At 37.3% G+C, this 18997-nt stretch overlaps 1 protein-coding gene across 12 annotated transcripts in view; it reads left to right on the top strand.

Annotated features, from left to right (window-relative positions):
• UNC79 (unc-79 homolog, NALCN channel complex subunit) overlaps positions 1–18997 on the top strand; it is a 342891-nt gene that overhangs the window by 77415 nt on the left and 246479 nt on the right. For 11 of the 12 annotated variants that reach the window (XM_072623539.1, XM_072623542.1, XM_072623545.1 and 8 more), the window contains 3 exons: positions 7434–7522; positions 8172–8212; positions 15913–15941. In XM_072623539.1, the coding sequence (XP_072479640.1) occupies positions 7434–7522; positions 8172–8212; positions 15913–15941 (159 nt within the window). Of the gene's footprint in view, positions 1–7433; positions 7523–8171; positions 8213–15912; positions 15942–18997 lie in introns of those variants that run through there. The other variant, XM_072623544.1, reaches the window with a different exon arrangement.

Raw genomic sequence — 18997 nt, 5'->3', positions numbered from 1 at the left:
GCTCTCAACAACACAACTCCTTTCACGAGGACGCTACAGCTGCAGCAACGCTTTCTCTGCATTTACTTCCTAAACCAGTGGAGGCAGCAACACGCCCTTCTGAAAAGCATCATTTTCAAATATGTTGTTCAGTTATTCAGTGGTGTTTGACTTTTTGTGACCTGCATGGACTCTAGCATACCAGGCCCTTCTATCCTTCACTATCTCCTAAAGTCTGTCTAAACTTGTGTTCATTGCTTCCATGAAACTATCCATCTCATTGAAGGAGTCATTCTCCTTCAATCTTTCCCAATATTAGGGTCTTTTCCAGTAAGTACTGTCTTCTCATTATGTGGTCAAAGTATTTTAACTTCAGCTTCATTATGTGACCTTCCAATGACTAGTCTGAATTAATTTATTTAAGTATTGACTAATTTGATCTCTTTACGGTCCAAGGGACTCTCAAAAGTCTTCTCTAGCACCACAATTCAAAAGTGTTGATTTTGCAGTGCTGAGGTTTTCTTATAATCCAACATTCATAGATATGCATTACCATAGGAAAAACCATATATTTGACTATATGGACTTTTGTTGGCAAGATGATACTTTTGTTTTTTAGTCTGCTGTCCAAATTTGCCATAGCTTTTCTTCCAAGGAGCAAGTGTCATTAAATTTCATGACTGTAGTCACCATCTACAGTGATCTTTGAGTCCAAGAGTATAAAGTCTGACACTGCTTCCACTTCTCCCTCTATTTGCTAGGAAGTAATAGGACCAGTTGCCAGGATCTTAGTTTGTTTTTTTTGATGTTAAGTTTCAAGGCAGCTTTTATACTCTTTTCTTTCACCCTCATCAAGAGGCTTCTTAATTCTTCTTAATTTTCTGCCATTAGAGTGATATCATCTGCATATCTGATATTGTTGATATTTCTCTGGCTTCTGATTCATCCAGCCTGGCCTTGTCATACTCCTTTTCTAATCTTAAACTAATCAGTTTTCCATGTTCAGTTCTAACTGTTGTTTCTTGAGAGATTCCTTAGAAGATAAGTAAGATGACCTGGTATTCTCATCTCTTTGAAGACTTGCCACATTTTGTTGTGATTCACACAGTCAGAGACTTCAGCATAGTCAATGAAGCAGAACTAGACATTGTTTCTGGAACTCCCTTGTTTTCTCCATAATCCAGTGAACATTGGTAATTTGGTTTCTAGTTCCTCTGCCTCTCTGAAAATAAGCCTGCTCTTCTGGTAATTCTTGGTTCACATATTGCTGAAGTCTAGCTTGCAGAATGTAAAACATAACCTTGCTGGTATGTGAAATGAGTGTAATTGTTCAGTAATTTGAATATTCTTTGATGTTGCCTTTCTTTAGAATTGGCATATAGACTGATCTTTCCAATATAGTGACCACTGTTGAATTTTCCAAATTTGCTGGCACACTGAGTGCTGCACTTGAACAGCATCATCTTTTAGGATTTTAAATAGTTCAGCTGGAATTCCATCATCTCCACTAACCTTGTTATTAGCAATGCCTCTTAAGGCTCAGTTGACTTAAGGCTCATTCTGGCTCTAGATCAGTAACCACACCATTATGGTTATCAGTGAAGTTAAATTCTCTCTTGTATAGTTCTTTTGTATATTCTTGCCACCTCTTGTTAATCTCTTATGCTTCTGCTGAGTCTCTACCATGTTTCTTTTGTTATGCCCATTTTTGCATGAAACATTCTCTTGATATATCTAATTTTTTTGAATAGATCTCTTGTCTTTCTCTTTCTATTATTTTCTTCCATTTCTTTGCATTTCTTACTTAAGAAAACCTTCCTATCCCTGCTATTCTGTGGAATTCTGCATTTAATTGGGTATTTATTTTCCTTTCTCCTTTACCTTTTGCTTTCCTTCTTTTCTTAGTGATTTGTAAAGCCTCATTAGACAGCTATTTTCCTTTCTTGTTCTTCTTTTTATTTGAAATGTTTTTTGTTACCTCTTATACAATATTGTGAATATTTGTCCCTAGTTCTTCAGGTACTCTATCTATCAAATCTAATCCCTGGAATCTATTCATCACTTCTACTTCATGTTCATAAGTGATATTATTAAGGTCATACCTATACAAACTCATGGTTTTCCCCACTTGCAATAAGAAGCTCATGATCTGAGTCACATTCAGCTCCAGGTCTTGCTTTAATTGATTATATAGAGCTTCTGTATCTTTGGCTGAGAAGTATATCATCAATCTTATTTTTATATTGACTATCTGGTGAGGTCCAATTGTAGCCACCTTTTGTGTTGTTGAAAAACTCTAGGATCTACTAAAGAGCAATAGCTGTCATGGGAACTCTTGGCCAATGAGAACAATTCTTTCTGACCAAACAGAAATCATTGAGATGAAACCTTCTCTTAGATGACTCCCTATTTTCCTTAGATGACTCCAATTCATAGGAACAATTTTTAAGCCCTTTTACTTTCTTCACTTCTCTTCTTCCTTTGCTACTGCTCTCTTCTCTGGCTTTTCTCCTCTTGTTCTCTCACCATATTAGCTGTGGTTCAGTGGCCTAAATGAGAGCTTTCTAACCCTGTGACTTGCTTTTTCCTTAAAAAAACCCTCACAACTTCATAAATTTCCCCTATTCAATTGCCAGCTCTTTTAAAATCACAAGTTGGCCTTCAAATATTTATATAATTTCTTATTTTTATAGTTTTACCCTACTTTAATGCTATCTCTCAGTAGGAAGAGACCTAAGAGAGAGCAGTGTCATGAAAACTCAGAGTAACCCAGAGGAAAGGGTGATCAGGAGAGTCAGATGCTGTTGAGAGGTCAAGAAAGTTGAAGGCTGAGAAAGGGCTATTGGATTAGACATTTACTAGATCCTTGGTATTACTGGAGAGAGCATTTTCATTTGAATGATGAGGTTGGAGGACAGAATGCAAAGATTGGAGAAGAGGGGAAGAAGTGGAACAAATGAGAATAGATGGCTTTTTCTAGGAGTTTTGCTGTGAAAGACAAGATAGATGATCTCTAAGGTTTTCTCATCCCTGACATTCTGTGTCCTAAAATTTTATCTAGCTTAATGTTCTTTGTTCTAATATCCCATGTCTTAAGTTCTTTTCTACATTCTAATTTCTGTGTCTTTAAGTAGGCAGTTGCACAGACAAAATTCAGTTTACCCACAACTTTTCATTACCATACAAATTATTTTAAATTATGTTATATGCAAAAGCTTTTAACTTAAAAAATTTTAGGTGACAAATGGTCATGTGTTTGGAAAATTAGATGCAAATATTCCCAGGTGAAAGTTCACATACTGGTAGGTAAGCAATCAAAGGTAATTGCCTAGGTTGCTATATGTTGGGGTTGGAGGAAAGCAATGAAAGGCCTTTCATATATATGACTTTTAATAAAATATACACATATTTATACTAGAAAATTATGCTCTTAACAACACATAAGGATTTATTTTGGCATGTCAATAAATATTTATTAAGTACATTCTGTATTTTAGGCACTATGCTAATTTCTGTGTATGTGAAAAAAGGCAAAAGACAGTCTCTCAGTTTTCATGTATTAGGGTGAAGCTCAAAGTCAACTAGTTGATAAACTTGCATTTAGTAAGTATCTATTATATGTCAGGCACTGTGCTAAGCCTTGGAAACTTAGCTTCCAATGGACAGTAATCCAAAGGAGGCACAATTTTCAAACCCTGCTAAACTCATAAAGCCTTGGATTCAGGTTTAATGGTTTGGTTCATGATTATGTAAGTGGCAGTATATCTCCTTAATTGTTTACCCTTGTATTGGTTCGTTGTGTTTTAGGGAGTCATTCCACAAAACATTAGGCTATCTTCTAAGATTATTTAATTTATAAAATTTTAACCAGATTTAAAATAATTTAAATAATTTTATTGATTTTTAATACGATTATATGATTACTTCTCAATATTTTCTCCCTTCTCTTTCTCATCAATCAATCAACAAGCATTTTTTAAGCATTTACTATGTGCTAGGCATTATTCCAAATACTGGGGATATAAGGAAAAATAATTTTAAAAAAACCCCAGTCCCTACCTGCAAGGATCTTATATTCTAATGGAGGAAATTGTATATATATATATCAGAACGTACAAGATAAATACAGAGAATATGGAAAGTAACTTTAGAGGAGATGGTACAAGTGTCTGGGAAGACCAAGAAAGTCCTTTTAGAATAGGTGGGGTTGAACTAAAGGAAACCAGGGATGCTTAAGAGTTGGAAGCTAATAAGGAGAATGTTCTGGCAATGGAGAATAATTAATATGAGGTTAAGGAGACAGGAGATGAAATGTCATGTGGGAAGAACAGCAAAATGGGTCAGGAGGGCTGAATAGAATGCATGGAGGGGAGATTTGAGATGGGGAAACCAATTAGAAGGCTATTGAAATAGTTCAAGCTAGATGTGATGGGGTCCAAATGACCATATGAGCAGAGAGAAGGGAACATATGTAAGAGGTATTGAAGGTAGAAGTGAGAAGATTGGGCAACAAATTGGGTATGTGGGGTAAACAAGTGAGAGGAGTCAAGGATGACACAGGTTGAGAATCTGGGTGATCAGAAGGATGATGGTACCTTCAGTAGTAATTAAAGTAGTTTGTGGGAGGGAAAGGCTTGAGACAATATATTCTGTATTAGATGGATGTCTACATCATCTAGCCTGGGATGTCTAAAAGGCAGTTGGTGATGTGGGGCCAGAGATAAGAGCTAGACAAAACAATCTGGGAATGATCTACATAGAGACGATAATTGAACCCACAGGAGCTGATGAAATCACTACATGAGATGGCATAGAGAAATATAGAAAAGAGGGCCAAAGTCAGAGGCAAGGGAGATATCCATAGTTAGTGCCATGACCTAGGTAAAGTTCCAACAAAAGAGACTGAGAAGAAACAAACAGCCAGGAGAAAAATCATGAGAGTAGAGTTACAAAACCCCAGAGAGGAGAAAGTATCCAGGAGGAGAAAGTGGTTAGCAATTTCAAATACTTCACATTTTTCATATTTAAATGTTTCCCTTGGTCAAGAAGAATGAAGACAAAGACCATTGACTCTGATGGTTAAGAAATAATTGGTAACTGGAAAGAGCAGTTTCAATTGAATGATGAGGTCAGAAGGCAAACTGCATAGGTTTTTAGAAGAGAATGAGGGGATGTGGAGGCATATAGTTCAGACAGCTTTCTCAAGGCATTTAGCTAAGATGGAGGAGAGGCATAGGACAATAGCTGGTGGATATGATGGCAGACACCTAGAATTGTTTTTTTTTTTTTTAAGACTGGGGTAGAATTGGATGTGTTTGCAAGTAGCTAGGAAGGAGGCAGTAGTTAGGGAAAGACTGAAGATTAGCAGAAGCATAAACCTTCCCTTGTAACAAAGAATCCCCGTTAAGCAAAACCAACCAAGACAGTAACAATGTCTGGCAGCAATTTTTGGCACTGATAGTCTTTCAACTCTCTAAGGAAAGGAGGGAGGCACTTTTCCTTGTTTTGTCTGAGGGCCAAGATTGGTCCATGAAATTTCAGAGTGTCTTAACTTCATTTTAACGTACTTTTTGTTTACATTATTTTAGTTATTATGCATATTGTCTTCCTGTTTCTCCTCACTTTGTATCAGTTCATACAAGTCTACATATTTCTTTGAATTACTCATTCATCATTTTCCCTGATGCAATAATATTCCTTACATTCATATACAATAATTTGTTCAGCCATGCTCCATCTACTTTATTTCTGGTTTTGCTAAAAAGATTTATTAAAACTTATCCATTTTCACTATTTTTCCATATCATTGAAACTCCTTCAGACTTTGGATTTTAAAAGAAAGGCTGATTGGGATAATATGATCTGGTAGCTTTTTTCCCTTGAAAATTAGTAAATGAATTAAAGAACAGAGCTTTGGTATGTTTTTATGGCCTCTGGGTAGAAGGAAATCTCGGAAGACTTTGTACCAAGCACATTAACTGCACAGCAGGAGTTGTGTATATTTTGAAGACCAAAAAGAGTTGAAAATGACCTTGGAAAATTAGACAAATAGACTTTCTCTTAATTTGTTCACTCTTGGAACATCTTTCGAAAAGTGGAAAATTCACTTGACCTTCTGGATGTTCCATCCATGTAATGCTAGATATTCAGATGTTTGAAAATAACCCAGAAAGTTGGCTAGCTGGGTTCACAAGACAATTATATAATAGGAATAGCAAATCAGAGCAGAGGCAGAGTGTTATAGTGAAAACAGCTAATTGATAAGATTTTAATCCTGGACCTGCTGCTTCTTTGCTGTATGACCTTGGATAAATCACTTCCTTCTGGGTCTCAATTTCTTTCTTTGTAAAATGAGCAGATTGAACAAGATGATCCTGAAGGTCGCTTGCAGCTCTCACAGTCTATGATTCTGAGTATTTGGTAGGGGAAAATCTCATGGTCATAAATCATTGATGGATGGAGTTTAACACAACAAAACTCACTCAGTAATAGTTAGAATGATCAAATTTCTGAATGAACACTTAAAAAAGCAAAGATTCCATACCAGCATCTTAGAAAAGAAAAATGTATCCTGATTTAGAGAAACAGAGAAAAGCCAACTGGTTTAAGTATAACTTCCTTATTTTGTAGTACTTTTCCAAACCATAATTTTTTTTCCAAAAAAAATTATAACATGCATTCTCTCTTCTCTTTATGTATGACTAATTGTTTTCCTTCTCCTAAGGAGACATTATTATCTGTTACCTTAGAGAACTATATTCAACTCCAGTGATCTTTATTCAAATGGGAAGCTTTATTGTAATGTGTAGTGGCAGGTAGGTGCCTCAGTGGTTGGAGAGCTCTGGGCCTGAAACCGAGAAGACCTGAATGAAAAGCTATCTGTGTGACTCAGTGCAAGTCTCTTAACCTCTGTTTGCCTTAGTCCACTGGAGAAGGAAATAGCAAACCCCTCCATTATCTTTGCCAAGAAAATCCCCAAAGAAGTCAAGGATATGACTGAACTATAAATTATACTCTTTAAAAATATTTTCAGGGGTTGGACAATCTCCAGGACTCTGAATATTTAGACTAACAAGTAACAGCAAAAATGGAGAGATACAACAGCTAGTTTAAGCCTCAACCATATAATATTTAGCTGGAAGAGCAGTTCTAGATTTTCATGAAAACATAGGTCCTCCTTGGAGAGAAGTGATCCTGCACAGTAGGAAGAGCACTACTGTGAGTAAGAAGTGGGTCTGACTCCTTGCTCTGCCAGTCACTACTCTCAGAAACCTATTTAGTTTCTCCAGGCCTCAGGTTCCTCATATGGTACATGGAGATCATCCTTATTTCAAAGATTTTTGGCAGTGTTTGAAACTAAGGAATGTATGGAAGGTATCAGTGTATGTTTAGCAACAAGGAAGCAGCTATGCATGAAGAGAAATGTTCACTTGATCTTCTCCTTTTTGTTTCAGATGTGCATAGACCCCTCTCTTTCTGTGGCTTTAGGAGATAAACCCCCACCGTTATATCTTTGTGAAGAATGTAGCCAGCGGATTGCAGGGTAGGTAAAGTCATAAATGTCACAAATAAATTGAAGAGTCACAATGAGTTCAGAAGCAAAGTCCTTGCAGTATTAGCATTGTATACATGAGCCAAATTTCTCTAAAACTGGGTCCAATAATTAACTTTAAGGTTTTGTTGTATGCCATTGAACATGTTTCCAGTCGTCCTTTAGAAGCTCTTTACACTGAGCAGTCGCAAAGTGACACTGGAAGCAGCAGGGGAAAACAATTATGTTTAATGAATTCAGCCTTGGATTTGAAGTAGTCCCTTGTTACCAAGTCACGGGTGTAAGTAAATGAAATCAAATCCTATGTCTTCCAAATTTAACTTGTATTCAGATAGGTGTTTCTGCTTATTAGTTTTGCAGCAGTCACAATTGACTCGACACACACCATACTATATTTTCTCTCGCCTAATAAGTATCTGGAAAGCATCATTTAAAAATAACTGAACATGATGAAATGTCTATAATTTTAAGTTTAACCTCAAAGAAACAGACATTTTAAAAGTTTATTATTATAGGACTCTTAATTATACTCCATTTCTATAAAAAGGATTTTAGCATCAGGGGGTATTCCAAAGCACTCATCTGGAGATCAATGTTGCAGTGTATTTACAATGTGAAATATGATGTTTTTTCTCTATAGGGATCATAGCGAATGGCTGATTGATGTTCTCCTCCCACAAGGTAAGATTTATTCCATCTAGGATAGATAATGAGGAATTAGGAATAATGCTATTTTTCTTTATGTATATCTTTATTTAGTTTATTTTAAGATACTAATGGCCTCAAATTTTTGACATATGGCATAAAGACACTAGGGATATGTAGACTGAAGGGATATGATGATTTTCTTCAAGTACTTAAAGGGGTACCTCTCAGACAAGGGATTAGAAAAGGGATTGTTCTATTTGGTCCCAGAAAGCAGAACCAGGAACAATGGGAGAAAATGCAAAGAGACAAAATTGAGGAAGGGACAAATATAGTAATGATTAGTCTGATTAGTCCTCAAAGTGCAGTGAGCTTCTTTGGGAGTTAATGAGTCCTCTGTTCCCTGAAGATCTTTAAGACAAGGTTGGATGACAACTTGCTCTAGATGTTTGTCGTGCAGAAGATTCTCAAGTGCTGGAGTAGGTATCACTTGAGATTTGGTAATTCTGTAGGGCAGAGGTGTCAAACATAGGTTACAGACCCATGTGGTTTACAACCCCCCCCCCCCCCCCAGTGTGCCAGAACCAGATTAAAATGTAATAAGGAAATGTTTGACAAAATAAATAAAATACAATAACACATGGATAATATTAATTTGTGGTATTCTAAGTCAGTATGTGGCTCACAGGGATCTTTATGTATAGTTTAGTGGCCCTGTTTCTATTTGAGTTTGACATCTTTGCTGTACAGCAGAATGATATTGTGAGAACAGCCCTGGAGTTGGGATCATAACACTTCAGCTTAAGCCCTTATTCTGCCTCTCATTGGCTGTGTAGCTATTGAAGGCCAAATTATCTTCTTTGAACTTCAATTCCCCCATGGGTAAAATGGAGGTAATGACTGTACTATCTACATCATAGGATGATTTTGAAGAAAACACTTTGTAGATCTTAAATTGCTGTAGAAACTTTAGCTTTATGATAGTAATTTTGACTTAAACATCATGGAACTTATGATCATTTTCTTTCTGATATCAGATGAGAGCAGATTTTGACTATGTTGCATCATTTAGAAGTCGTTTAGCACTCTTGCTTCATACACGTGTTACAGAATATGCATGTTGGCAAGGGAAGCCAGATTAATGAGTGAATCAATTTCTTTGTCTAACGAAGAACGTAAATTTGCTCATATGAATCTACTTGTATAAGAGCTGGCTTTTCAATTCTTTGGACCAGGTGAGAGGGAAAGATAGCAAATTTAACATAAAGGAAGATACAGTGTTGGAATTGACTTCCTATCTAGGGAAAGCCTTGCTTATATGTGCCTTGCCCTGATTAGGCTAGAATTTTGATGACCTTGAGGAACTCTCATTATAAGAGTCAGAATGTTATAGTGGAGAATATAATTGGACTTAGAATCAGAAGACCAGGATTTGAGCTCAGGCTTTACCATTTATTGGTGTGTGACTCCCTTTTCTCAGCCTGAGGCTCCTTATCAGTAAAATGGGTCTAATATGTTACCTGAATCACAGCCCAGCTTACCAAGTGGTTTTGATGCAGCCTTTGCAATATCTCTCATACCTCTCCTTTTATCTCTATTCTTATCACCTCTTATCTAGCCTTCTCCTTCTAACCTCTTTTTTTCTTCAATCCATCGTCCATAAAATAGACTTCTTAAGGCGCAAGTCTGACTTGTGCTCCTCTGCTCCAAAAGCTCCAGAGACTCCATTGCCCCAGGATAAAATATAATTTCTAAGCCTATATATAATGCTAATATATAGCATTTTGTAAACTTTAAATACTTTATGTGCAAACTGTTATTATTATTTATTATCACCATCTGAATCTTTCTCTTTACAAAGACTTGTTAGTCAAATAACATTTATATAAAGTAAGGAACAAAGGATCTTATAATATACCTGAGAAGGGAAGGGAAGGCTAAAACAAGTTCTGTGTATTTGAGGTCTCTGATCTAGTCTAACTCTCTCCATGGTAGGCAGTCCTTTCCACATTATCTTTGAAAGGCTGCTACTTTTTTTCCATGCAGCTCAGCACACTTTTAGGCACTTCTATTTGTTAGAAAGTTCTTCCCTTTACTTTACTTTGATATTTGGATTTATATGAATGAAATAAAGGTCCTTTCCTATGGTAGATTGAAAACCACCCATGCCTTCTGACCTCGTGTCTTGTTTTTCCTGTAAATCCTGTAAAAGTTTTTATTTTCCTGTAAATCCTCTGTAAAGGATCTGTCTAACCCAGTATAGTCTTTCTAATGGTTATTTTGCTAATCAATTGATCAGAAGGCATTTACTTAGAAGCCTGGAATTGGGCCTGGAATCTTGATAGTATCTGGAGACACCAAGACAAAAGCCGAAACAGCCTTTGCCTTCAAGGAGCCTTCAGGTAACATGTACATATAACATGTACATATATGATGAATATATACTGAATACATATAAAATAAATATAAGGTAGTTAAATGCAAGGTAATTAAGGAAGGAAAATAAAGAAGGGAAGGAAGTAAAACAGGTGAGGAGCCAGAAGAGGTAATATGTGAAATGATCTTCTAATTTTCTTGTAATATGTCTCTTTATATCTAGGTTATGCATTCATTTTGACATTATCTTGGCAAATGGTTTAAGATATTGGTCTATATCCAGCTTCTGCCAGATTGCTTTCTAGCTTTCCCAACAATTTCAACAAATAATGAATTCTTATCCCCCAAATTAAATCTTTACATTTATCAAATACATTTACATTTGTCAAATTACTATTATCATTTACCATTGTATGATGTATATCTACTCTGTTCCACTGATCTACCTTTTTATTTACTATTACCAGATAGCTTTGATAATTATTTAATAATCACTTCCTTACAATATAGTATAAGGTCTGGTATTGCTAAATCTCCTCCATTTTCTTTTTTTTCATTAGGTTCTTTCTCCTTTGCTTTCTCAATGTTATTACTATTTTTTAAGGAGCTTACTATTATAGTCAAGTTCTAGTGTCAAGGTGTGGGGGAGGATGCCTCAGGTTTCAGATTTTACTTAGGGCTGTTTTCTAAGCTCTGTCTGGTATCCTAACCTCAACCATTCCACTTTACCTCTGAGCTATGGCTAGGACCCCCAGCCATGCAATCACTGTAAACTCTCTTGCTCTTTACAATCCTTCTTGTGGCAATGAACTTCAACTCATCCCTCTGCCCTGGAACCTAAATCAAAACTAGGGATCCTGATCTTCTGCCAGTACCCACAGCCAGCAGAGTTCCTGCCCCTTTGCTACTGTTTTCACATGCCTGTGTTCTTGCTTCTTCTCCCTCACATCCCTTGACTATGTCTGGTCAACAGATCTGTACCTGGCTTTTAGCAGCTGTGGAGGATCCTTCAATCTTCTACTCAGTTGTCTGACCCCACACTGTCTTTGAGGTGAAAGTTTCTGCTGCTGAGGCTACCACCTGCCCTCAGGGCTTGTTGTTTGTTTATTCTGCAGAATCTGCATTAAGGTTTTTGTACTTCAATTGGGCCAGACCTCTGCTCCAATGTCAGTTTTCTTAAGGTCTACCCAAATTGTCTTAGGAGGACAACTGCTTTACTCCAACTTTTAATTATTTTTACTGCTCAAAATTCTCTTTGAGGCAGAATTTTTATGTGTTTGTGGGAAAATTTCAAAGAGTCCCATTTTCCCTTCTTTTTCCACCATCTTCCCAGAATCTTCTGTTGATTTAAGTTTGTTTTAAAAAGAATTCAGGGAACCATAAGAGATAAAGATGAGGAGGGAGAGCATGGTGAATAGAAGGTATAAAGGTATGGAGAATAGATTTGGAGTATTTGCAAGGAACAGCAAGTAGACAGTGAAAATGGATCATAGAGTATGTGGAGACAATTAAAGGAAAAGAAGACTGGAAAAGTGGGAAGGGGTCAGGTTATGAAAAGCTTTAAATGCCAAGTAGAGGAATTTATATTTGATCTTGGAAGTAATAGGGAGCTACTGGAATTAACTAAAAAGGAGAAATGATAAAGGCAAATCTTTGATTTAGGAAAATTATTTTAGCAATATCTTGCAAATGGATTGGAGTGAGAAGATTGGTAGGATTCAGGTTGGAAAGGGGTTAAAATGATAAATGGTGATTTTAATCGAGTTTAATGGCAATTGGGAGTTTATTGAGAGTAGAGTTGTGTGGTTTGTCCTTCATTCTCAAAGAGGACCATGACCTTAGAAAGATGATGCTATGAGAATAGGGTAACAACATGTTTATATCTATATGTAACTAAAATATATTTTGGGAGCTGTTTATAGAATGAATTGGAATGAGGAGAGACTTGAAACAGGGAAGCCATTGTGGAGGCCTTTGTCTCATAGATGCCAATGCAATAGTTAGGCTGTCCTATATGTTATTCATCAGTTGATCTACATGACCAATCTACCTCTTTTTCTGGTCATATATGGTTTTGATTATTATGTCTTTTTATTAGTACCCTGCCATATACCAGTCATACTTGGTAGCATGGCATAACCCACTTTTATCTGCCATGTATCTTTGGGTCACCTAAAATTGTGACTATTCTTTGACTTGGTATTCTCTACAGCATCATGGAAGTAATATTGGTTAAAAATATGGTCTTCCCATTATGTTGTTTCCCAAAAGTGATACAGTCCAATTTCCTTTTACTGTTTTATTGTGGCCCATATAATTTTCTAATTTCAGTGCTTGTTCAAGCTAGTATGCATATTGATGAAATAACTCAAGGGACTGGCCATGAAATATATGTCATGATCTTAACAATACACATTTTTCATCTATTTGTTTTTTTTCCTCTGTGGATTGCTAAATGATCTCCTTTGAAAGGCTGTGGATCTCATAGAGTCTGCTGTATAGCGTTATGTAGCTTGGTGTAATCACTACAGTGTTATTTGCAAACTGGAGCATCTGGAGATGCTTATCATCCTCAGGAAATCTTTCTTCTCTCAGACTTCCCATAGCACATCCTCCACTGCAGAAACAATAATCACTGATTAGTATATATCTCCCCATTCTATGCCTTGCTTGGTATTGATAGTGAAACTATTTTTGGATAGAATTCTCCGTCGTTGCCTCTATCATGGAATCTTGCATAATTTTAACAAAAACATGGGAAGTGCCTGTTTGGAAAAGAGCCTTTAAGGTGATTTTTTATTCTTCCAAGCTAAGTTTTTAGGGGTAAGTAACAAATAAACAAACAATGTGGTCTTACATTCTCTAAATTTCTCAATTATATGACTATAAAAATTCAATTTGCCATACAATATCTTCTACAACAGTCTTTCTGTTCCCTTATGAATACTTCCTCAGAGTAGGAATCAAAATATATTATTCTGCAAAGATTTTATATAAATGAGAAAGTAGGCAAATGGGTTGGCAGTTGATTTTTTTCTTGGTTATATTTTTTAGAGATAAAAATACCACCCCTGATCATTTCCATTCTTTTGGAATACCTTCTTTGAGGTGTCTTGAAAAGTATTGGGAACTATTTTGTGGATTTGTCTGTTTCATAGATCATCACAGACAACCCTCACTTTACTACATCCCCTTATTACTAGTTACTCATTACCCATATTACTACCAACCCACTGCTAAATTTTGAGTGCAGCTGTGTTATTTTGTGGTTCTTTTCAGAGATCCATTCTGCAAACTATCCTTTTTCCATGCCTGTTTATTGCTCCTTCCCTCGGCTATACAGAGGTCCCAAGAAAAGCTATCTTTAAGTCAGCTTTTTAAATTTCCTTTTTGATTCCTAATAGTCACTGATGGAGCTAAATAGGGGTTAGCAGTTAGCACTAGTTTGTTCAGCTAGAGATCAGCTCTTCTTTCTTTAAACAGCCACTAGCAGCCACAATAAGCAAATACAAGAACTAATGACCAGAAAAGTTTTCCATATGGACTTATGAAATGATTTATGAAATTTTAGGTCCTGCTAATGGTCTCATGAGATAGTATAGAGCTCAGGTCACTCAAAATGACCACACACACACACACACACACACACACACACACATACACACACACACACACACACATCTTTCCCAGATCTGGTGATGGGTATGTGAACTGAGTTATCCAAACAGAACGTAGTTGACTTAAGGTGGTAAAAAATAAACCTTGGAAGGCATTTCCCAGCAACTCCTGCTGCAACCATTGCTACTCCTCCAGTTCTTGCCATTCTATTGAAAATTAGGTTAGGATGGAGTAGGACAAGAGAGGGTACTGCAAAACTTTGCCAATGTGTGTAGTGATTAGTCTGGCATTCACTGGCAAAACCATATGTACACTTTATTTAGGGATAATGATCCTATACCAATTCTATTATCTAGAAATAATTGCTGTTTTAAAGAGAATACGGTAGAGAAAAATGATTGGTGTAGTCAATAAAGAATTCTGTGCAAAGAAATCAGATAAATTGTTTAGTTGGCATTGCATAAACAAAATAACCAGTGGATGAATTAATTTTTAGTTTTTTGATAAGTTGTTGTGATATTCTTTCTCTGAAATCCTCCTCCAAAACATTGTTATTATTTATTATTAAATTACCATGGCTTTGCTAATGGAGCCCAACCTATAATAGACCCTACTAAGCAGGAAGGGTTTTGAGTATGGGCCTGTCTGTTGTCAGAGTATCAGTCTTGCTAAATTTGAAGGCACTTATCAGCAGAAGGTTGGCCATGAGGAGGTGAAGCTTTTGGGTCACATCAAGTTACGTAGACTCTTTATGATGATTTGGTAAGATTGGGATCTTTATGCTTTTATGTACCAATAATATGCCCACAACTGACGAAATGATAGAAATTTGAGGTTATTGAAGTAGAAGTTGTGTTATTGTATAGACACAGGTATGCATATACATATATAGGTATATAAAGCCCTACTGTTATACTTTATACTAATCTCACTTATGTAGTATGCTAGAGACATTTTATTGACATATTCATTAAGTAGGAAAGTAGTTCTCAAATATGTGGTCTGAGGAACCCCAGAGGATCCACAGTTAAAATTGGTTTTATAATAATGTTGAGACATGTATATTTATGTATATATATATATGAGATATAATTCTGAGACAGTAAATATAGATTGATATAACCCACATAAACAAAAAACTCTTTGGGAGGTATTCAGTAATTTTTAAAAATCTAAAGGGCTGTGAGATAAAAAAGATTGAGAACCGATAAACTAGGGTACTGCTTTAAAAGTAAAAATGAATGAAAAAGCATTTATTAATCTATACTACCATATGTTAGGCACAGTGCTTACACTACTATTGTGAACAGATCTACCTGATTTACTTCATTTCAAACTCTTCAATGACTTAAGGCCCCTAATGCCTCTAATTAAAAGAAGATAATATTTGTACTACCCACCTCACAGGGTTATGAATACCATTTGAGATAATATATGCAGAAACAAGCACTATATACAGGTAAGGTGTTATGATAATGAAGAAGTTGATGGTTATGATGCATGCCACTGGCCATTGATGAAAAAGAGCTCTAAGACTGCTTTGTGGCCCATTGAGGGACTACTTAGGCCTAATTATACAGGCCAAGATGAAGTAGATATCTATGTTGGAGACTTTTAAGAATATGGATTTCTATGGCTAGTTCCAGAGGTAATATTACACTAAGCTTGTTTTCCCCCCTGAATGCCCTTGGGGAGATGGACTTTCTTTCTCTGTTGATGTTTTGTATACCTTCCCCTTACAGCTGAAATATCTGCTATATGTCAGAAAAAGGTAAGATCAAACTATCTGTGTGGTGAGGCATGACTGTCTGTGTTTGTTTCATAATTTCATTCCATGAACATGTGCCTCATTTCTGTGTCATGGTCTCCAAAATGTTTATGTGATCATAATTTGTGAAGGGGGTAAAAGTGATTTAGCATGCAAGATTGCTTACTTTTCAGATGGCTAGTGTTCTCAACCCTGATCTTGCTAATCCATCCTGCACAGTATGCTTCATAATAATAGAGATAACATATAATCAACCCAAAATGATGGGATAATATTAGTTTAAAAATAAAACACTTCACCAAAACATCTGAACAATGATAAAATAAATGTAGAGCTCAAATATATTGAAATGGTGCAACTTTCATGCTAAAAAGACTTTATGGTGGCGGGAAGGGGGTATGTACCAAAATATATTTGCACAAAATATACTACTCCTATTTCTGTGCATAGAAGATAGTAATTTATTTGTCAGGCTAAATGATTAACACGACCTCCTTGCCCCCAAACTCTCTCTCTCAAACTTCAACCATGAGTTTCTCTACATCTTTTTCATCTTTTTTCTTTATCTAATACTTGTTTGAGTAGAATAAGGGAACAAGAGAAGCAGTATGTTGTAGTAGAAAGAATACTGGTCTTGTGAGCCAGGAGATCTGTTTCTGATTTTGGTCTTGACCCTGTCACTAACTAGAGGTGGCAAATTGGAAACAGAGCTCCAAAGGTAACAGGTAGTATAATGTGTGGTGTGCTTACATGCTTATAAATACAGAGTGAGAAAGAGAAAACAAAGATGCTAAGCAGAGAGGAAATCGGACAGAAGAAGGTGGTCTTGAAATTCAGAGTTAGGAAACATACATATTGGGAAAAAGAAGGGATTCAAAAGTTGAAGGAACTTCTTAGATTTGAGAGAAGTAATTCTGGCAAAAGTAGACACCATTTACTAAAAGAGGAAAAAGATAGATGTTTCTATCAGACTATTAAGAGAGACAAAGACATTGGGAAATAGGTCCGAGTCTGTCCCTAATTATATCACTTTCCTGGTTTGAAAGCCTGACTCTGGTATGGAAAATGCAAGAATACAAAACTATACATCTTGTGTGATGGTCAAAGTTTAATTCAAACCTTTGTTTTAATGATTGTTTCCTGTAAGCAATGTAGTGCCTCTTGTGGATCCTAGGCAATACATGGCTTATTATCCTTGCCCTTTCAACACCACTCTTTCATTTCCCTCTCATAAGTACCTTCATCTACTTTTGCTGTCTCATACATACAGCTCTCTTTAGCCTTCAGCTCCTGCCAAGATTCAAAAGTAGTTTGTTAAATTAGTCCTAAACTAAGGATCTAAAATGTGTTCCTTCCCAGGGACATTAAATTTGAATAGGATAGACTTTTGGAGTGAATTTATCCATATTTAGAGAATTCCAGTCCCCAGCTTTGGGGGAAAGTGAGGGTATAAATGGAGATCCTCAAGTCACCACTGGTAGATGAGGAAGTGGTTTCTGCACCTGTTACTAATGCCTGACAACAATATTTCTTGAAACTATGGAAGATTTCTTCGTCAGTTTCCCAATTTGTACACTCTGTCTTTGGAATTTATTCTCTTCCTTCTACTTGAGGTTTGTAACCAGTTTTTTGGAGGAGTCTTCTTCTCCCAATTTTGTGATATTGCTTTGGAGTGTTCCTGTGGTTCTTATTGCTACATTGTTACTTAGGGCCTCCCACAGAGAACTGAAGAGAATGGAAACAGTTTGCTCGCAGCAGCCAGTCAGTTAAGGCCACCCAGAGTGCAACAAAACTTTTGCAAGTGTCCTTGGATGTTGCTTAAAGATACGGATGATGTGAAGTTTTGAAGTTGAACAAAAATATTGTTCTGGTTGTTTTCAAAAGGGTGGACGTACACACACTGCACTGATGCAGACTGCAGCCTGCTTTTTAGTAGGTGATCTCTCTAAAGAGGTCAGGGCAAAACATCTCTGTGGTAAGGAGACTGTGGAGGACAAGCGAACAGTCCTGGTGCTTACGGGCCAGTATTTGCATTAAAGAAAACTTACTTGAATGAATGATAAATATGTACTTATTCATTAACACTCATGAGAGGCAGGGTAAGTGGATGCAGAGACCACCTTAACACAGGCAGACTTTGTATCCCTGAACAACTCCCTTAACTCTCTGGGTGACTCTTTAAGACTGCTCTTTGCACACCAGGTGCTGACCTCCAAAAAGAAGCGAGAGTTAGTTCCTCATCAGTCTTCCCCTATGCAATAAAATCACAACTGGTAAAAAAAGACAAAACACCCAAAATACAGTATACACATATGCATTTATCTGGACATGATCAACGCAAGATTAATTTTGGAATACATATTTAGATAAATATGAAATACGGCAATATAAGATATATTTATCTGTGACAAAAACACACACACGTTTAAAATGACTTTTTGACTATGTATAAGTGGGGGAAATTGGCCAATGGGAAGTCCACCCTTGGAGCATGCGCACTATCGCGCTGCGGCTTCCCGAGGGGCAGGAGCAGGAAGGTGGATCGGCGGAGCTGTGCTGGCCAATCACAGGCTGGGGGTGGGGGCAACTTCCGGGGCGCTCTCTTCCGCTTCTCCAAGGCGGTCGCCTTCCCCAGTATACCGCCCCCTAGCGAGAGCAAACAAAAATGCACACAATGGGGATGTGTGCTCCGTGCTTCACGGTGGCCCCGGGTGACTCTGGGAGTCTTTTGAGCCCTCATGTTCGCTGCTTTGCAGAACACGTGCGTTCGTGCGTATGTTTATTGTCACCTCCGCACCCCTGCACCGCAGCAGGCGCACCCCAAGGGCGGCCCCCCCCCCCCCCGCCGAGGTGACGCACCTGACAGCAGTTTTACCCCAAGGCCTCCAGTGCAGAGCACGGCAGAGGAGGGGATCCTCGGGGCCCTGGTGCCACAAAGGCCTAGCCCGGGCCTCGCGTTTGCCTCCCGGCCCGGCCTCACCAGAAGGCTGGCCCGCCGGGGACTAACGTTTTGTTTTGTTTTTGGCCCTCCAAACGCGCGGGGTCATTCTGCAGGGAAG

The sequence above is a fragment of the Notamacropus eugenii genome, chromosome 7, assembly GCF_028372415.1.
Source record: "Notamacropus eugenii isolate mMacEug1 chromosome 7, mMacEug1.pri_v2, whole genome shotgun sequence".
NCBI classification, from domain to species: domain Eukaryota; kingdom Metazoa; phylum Chordata; class Mammalia; order Diprotodontia; family Macropodidae; genus Notamacropus; species Notamacropus eugenii.
The sequence above is the reverse complement of the archived record's forward strand: the minus strand, read 5'-3'. Positions and strand labels throughout refer to the sequence as shown.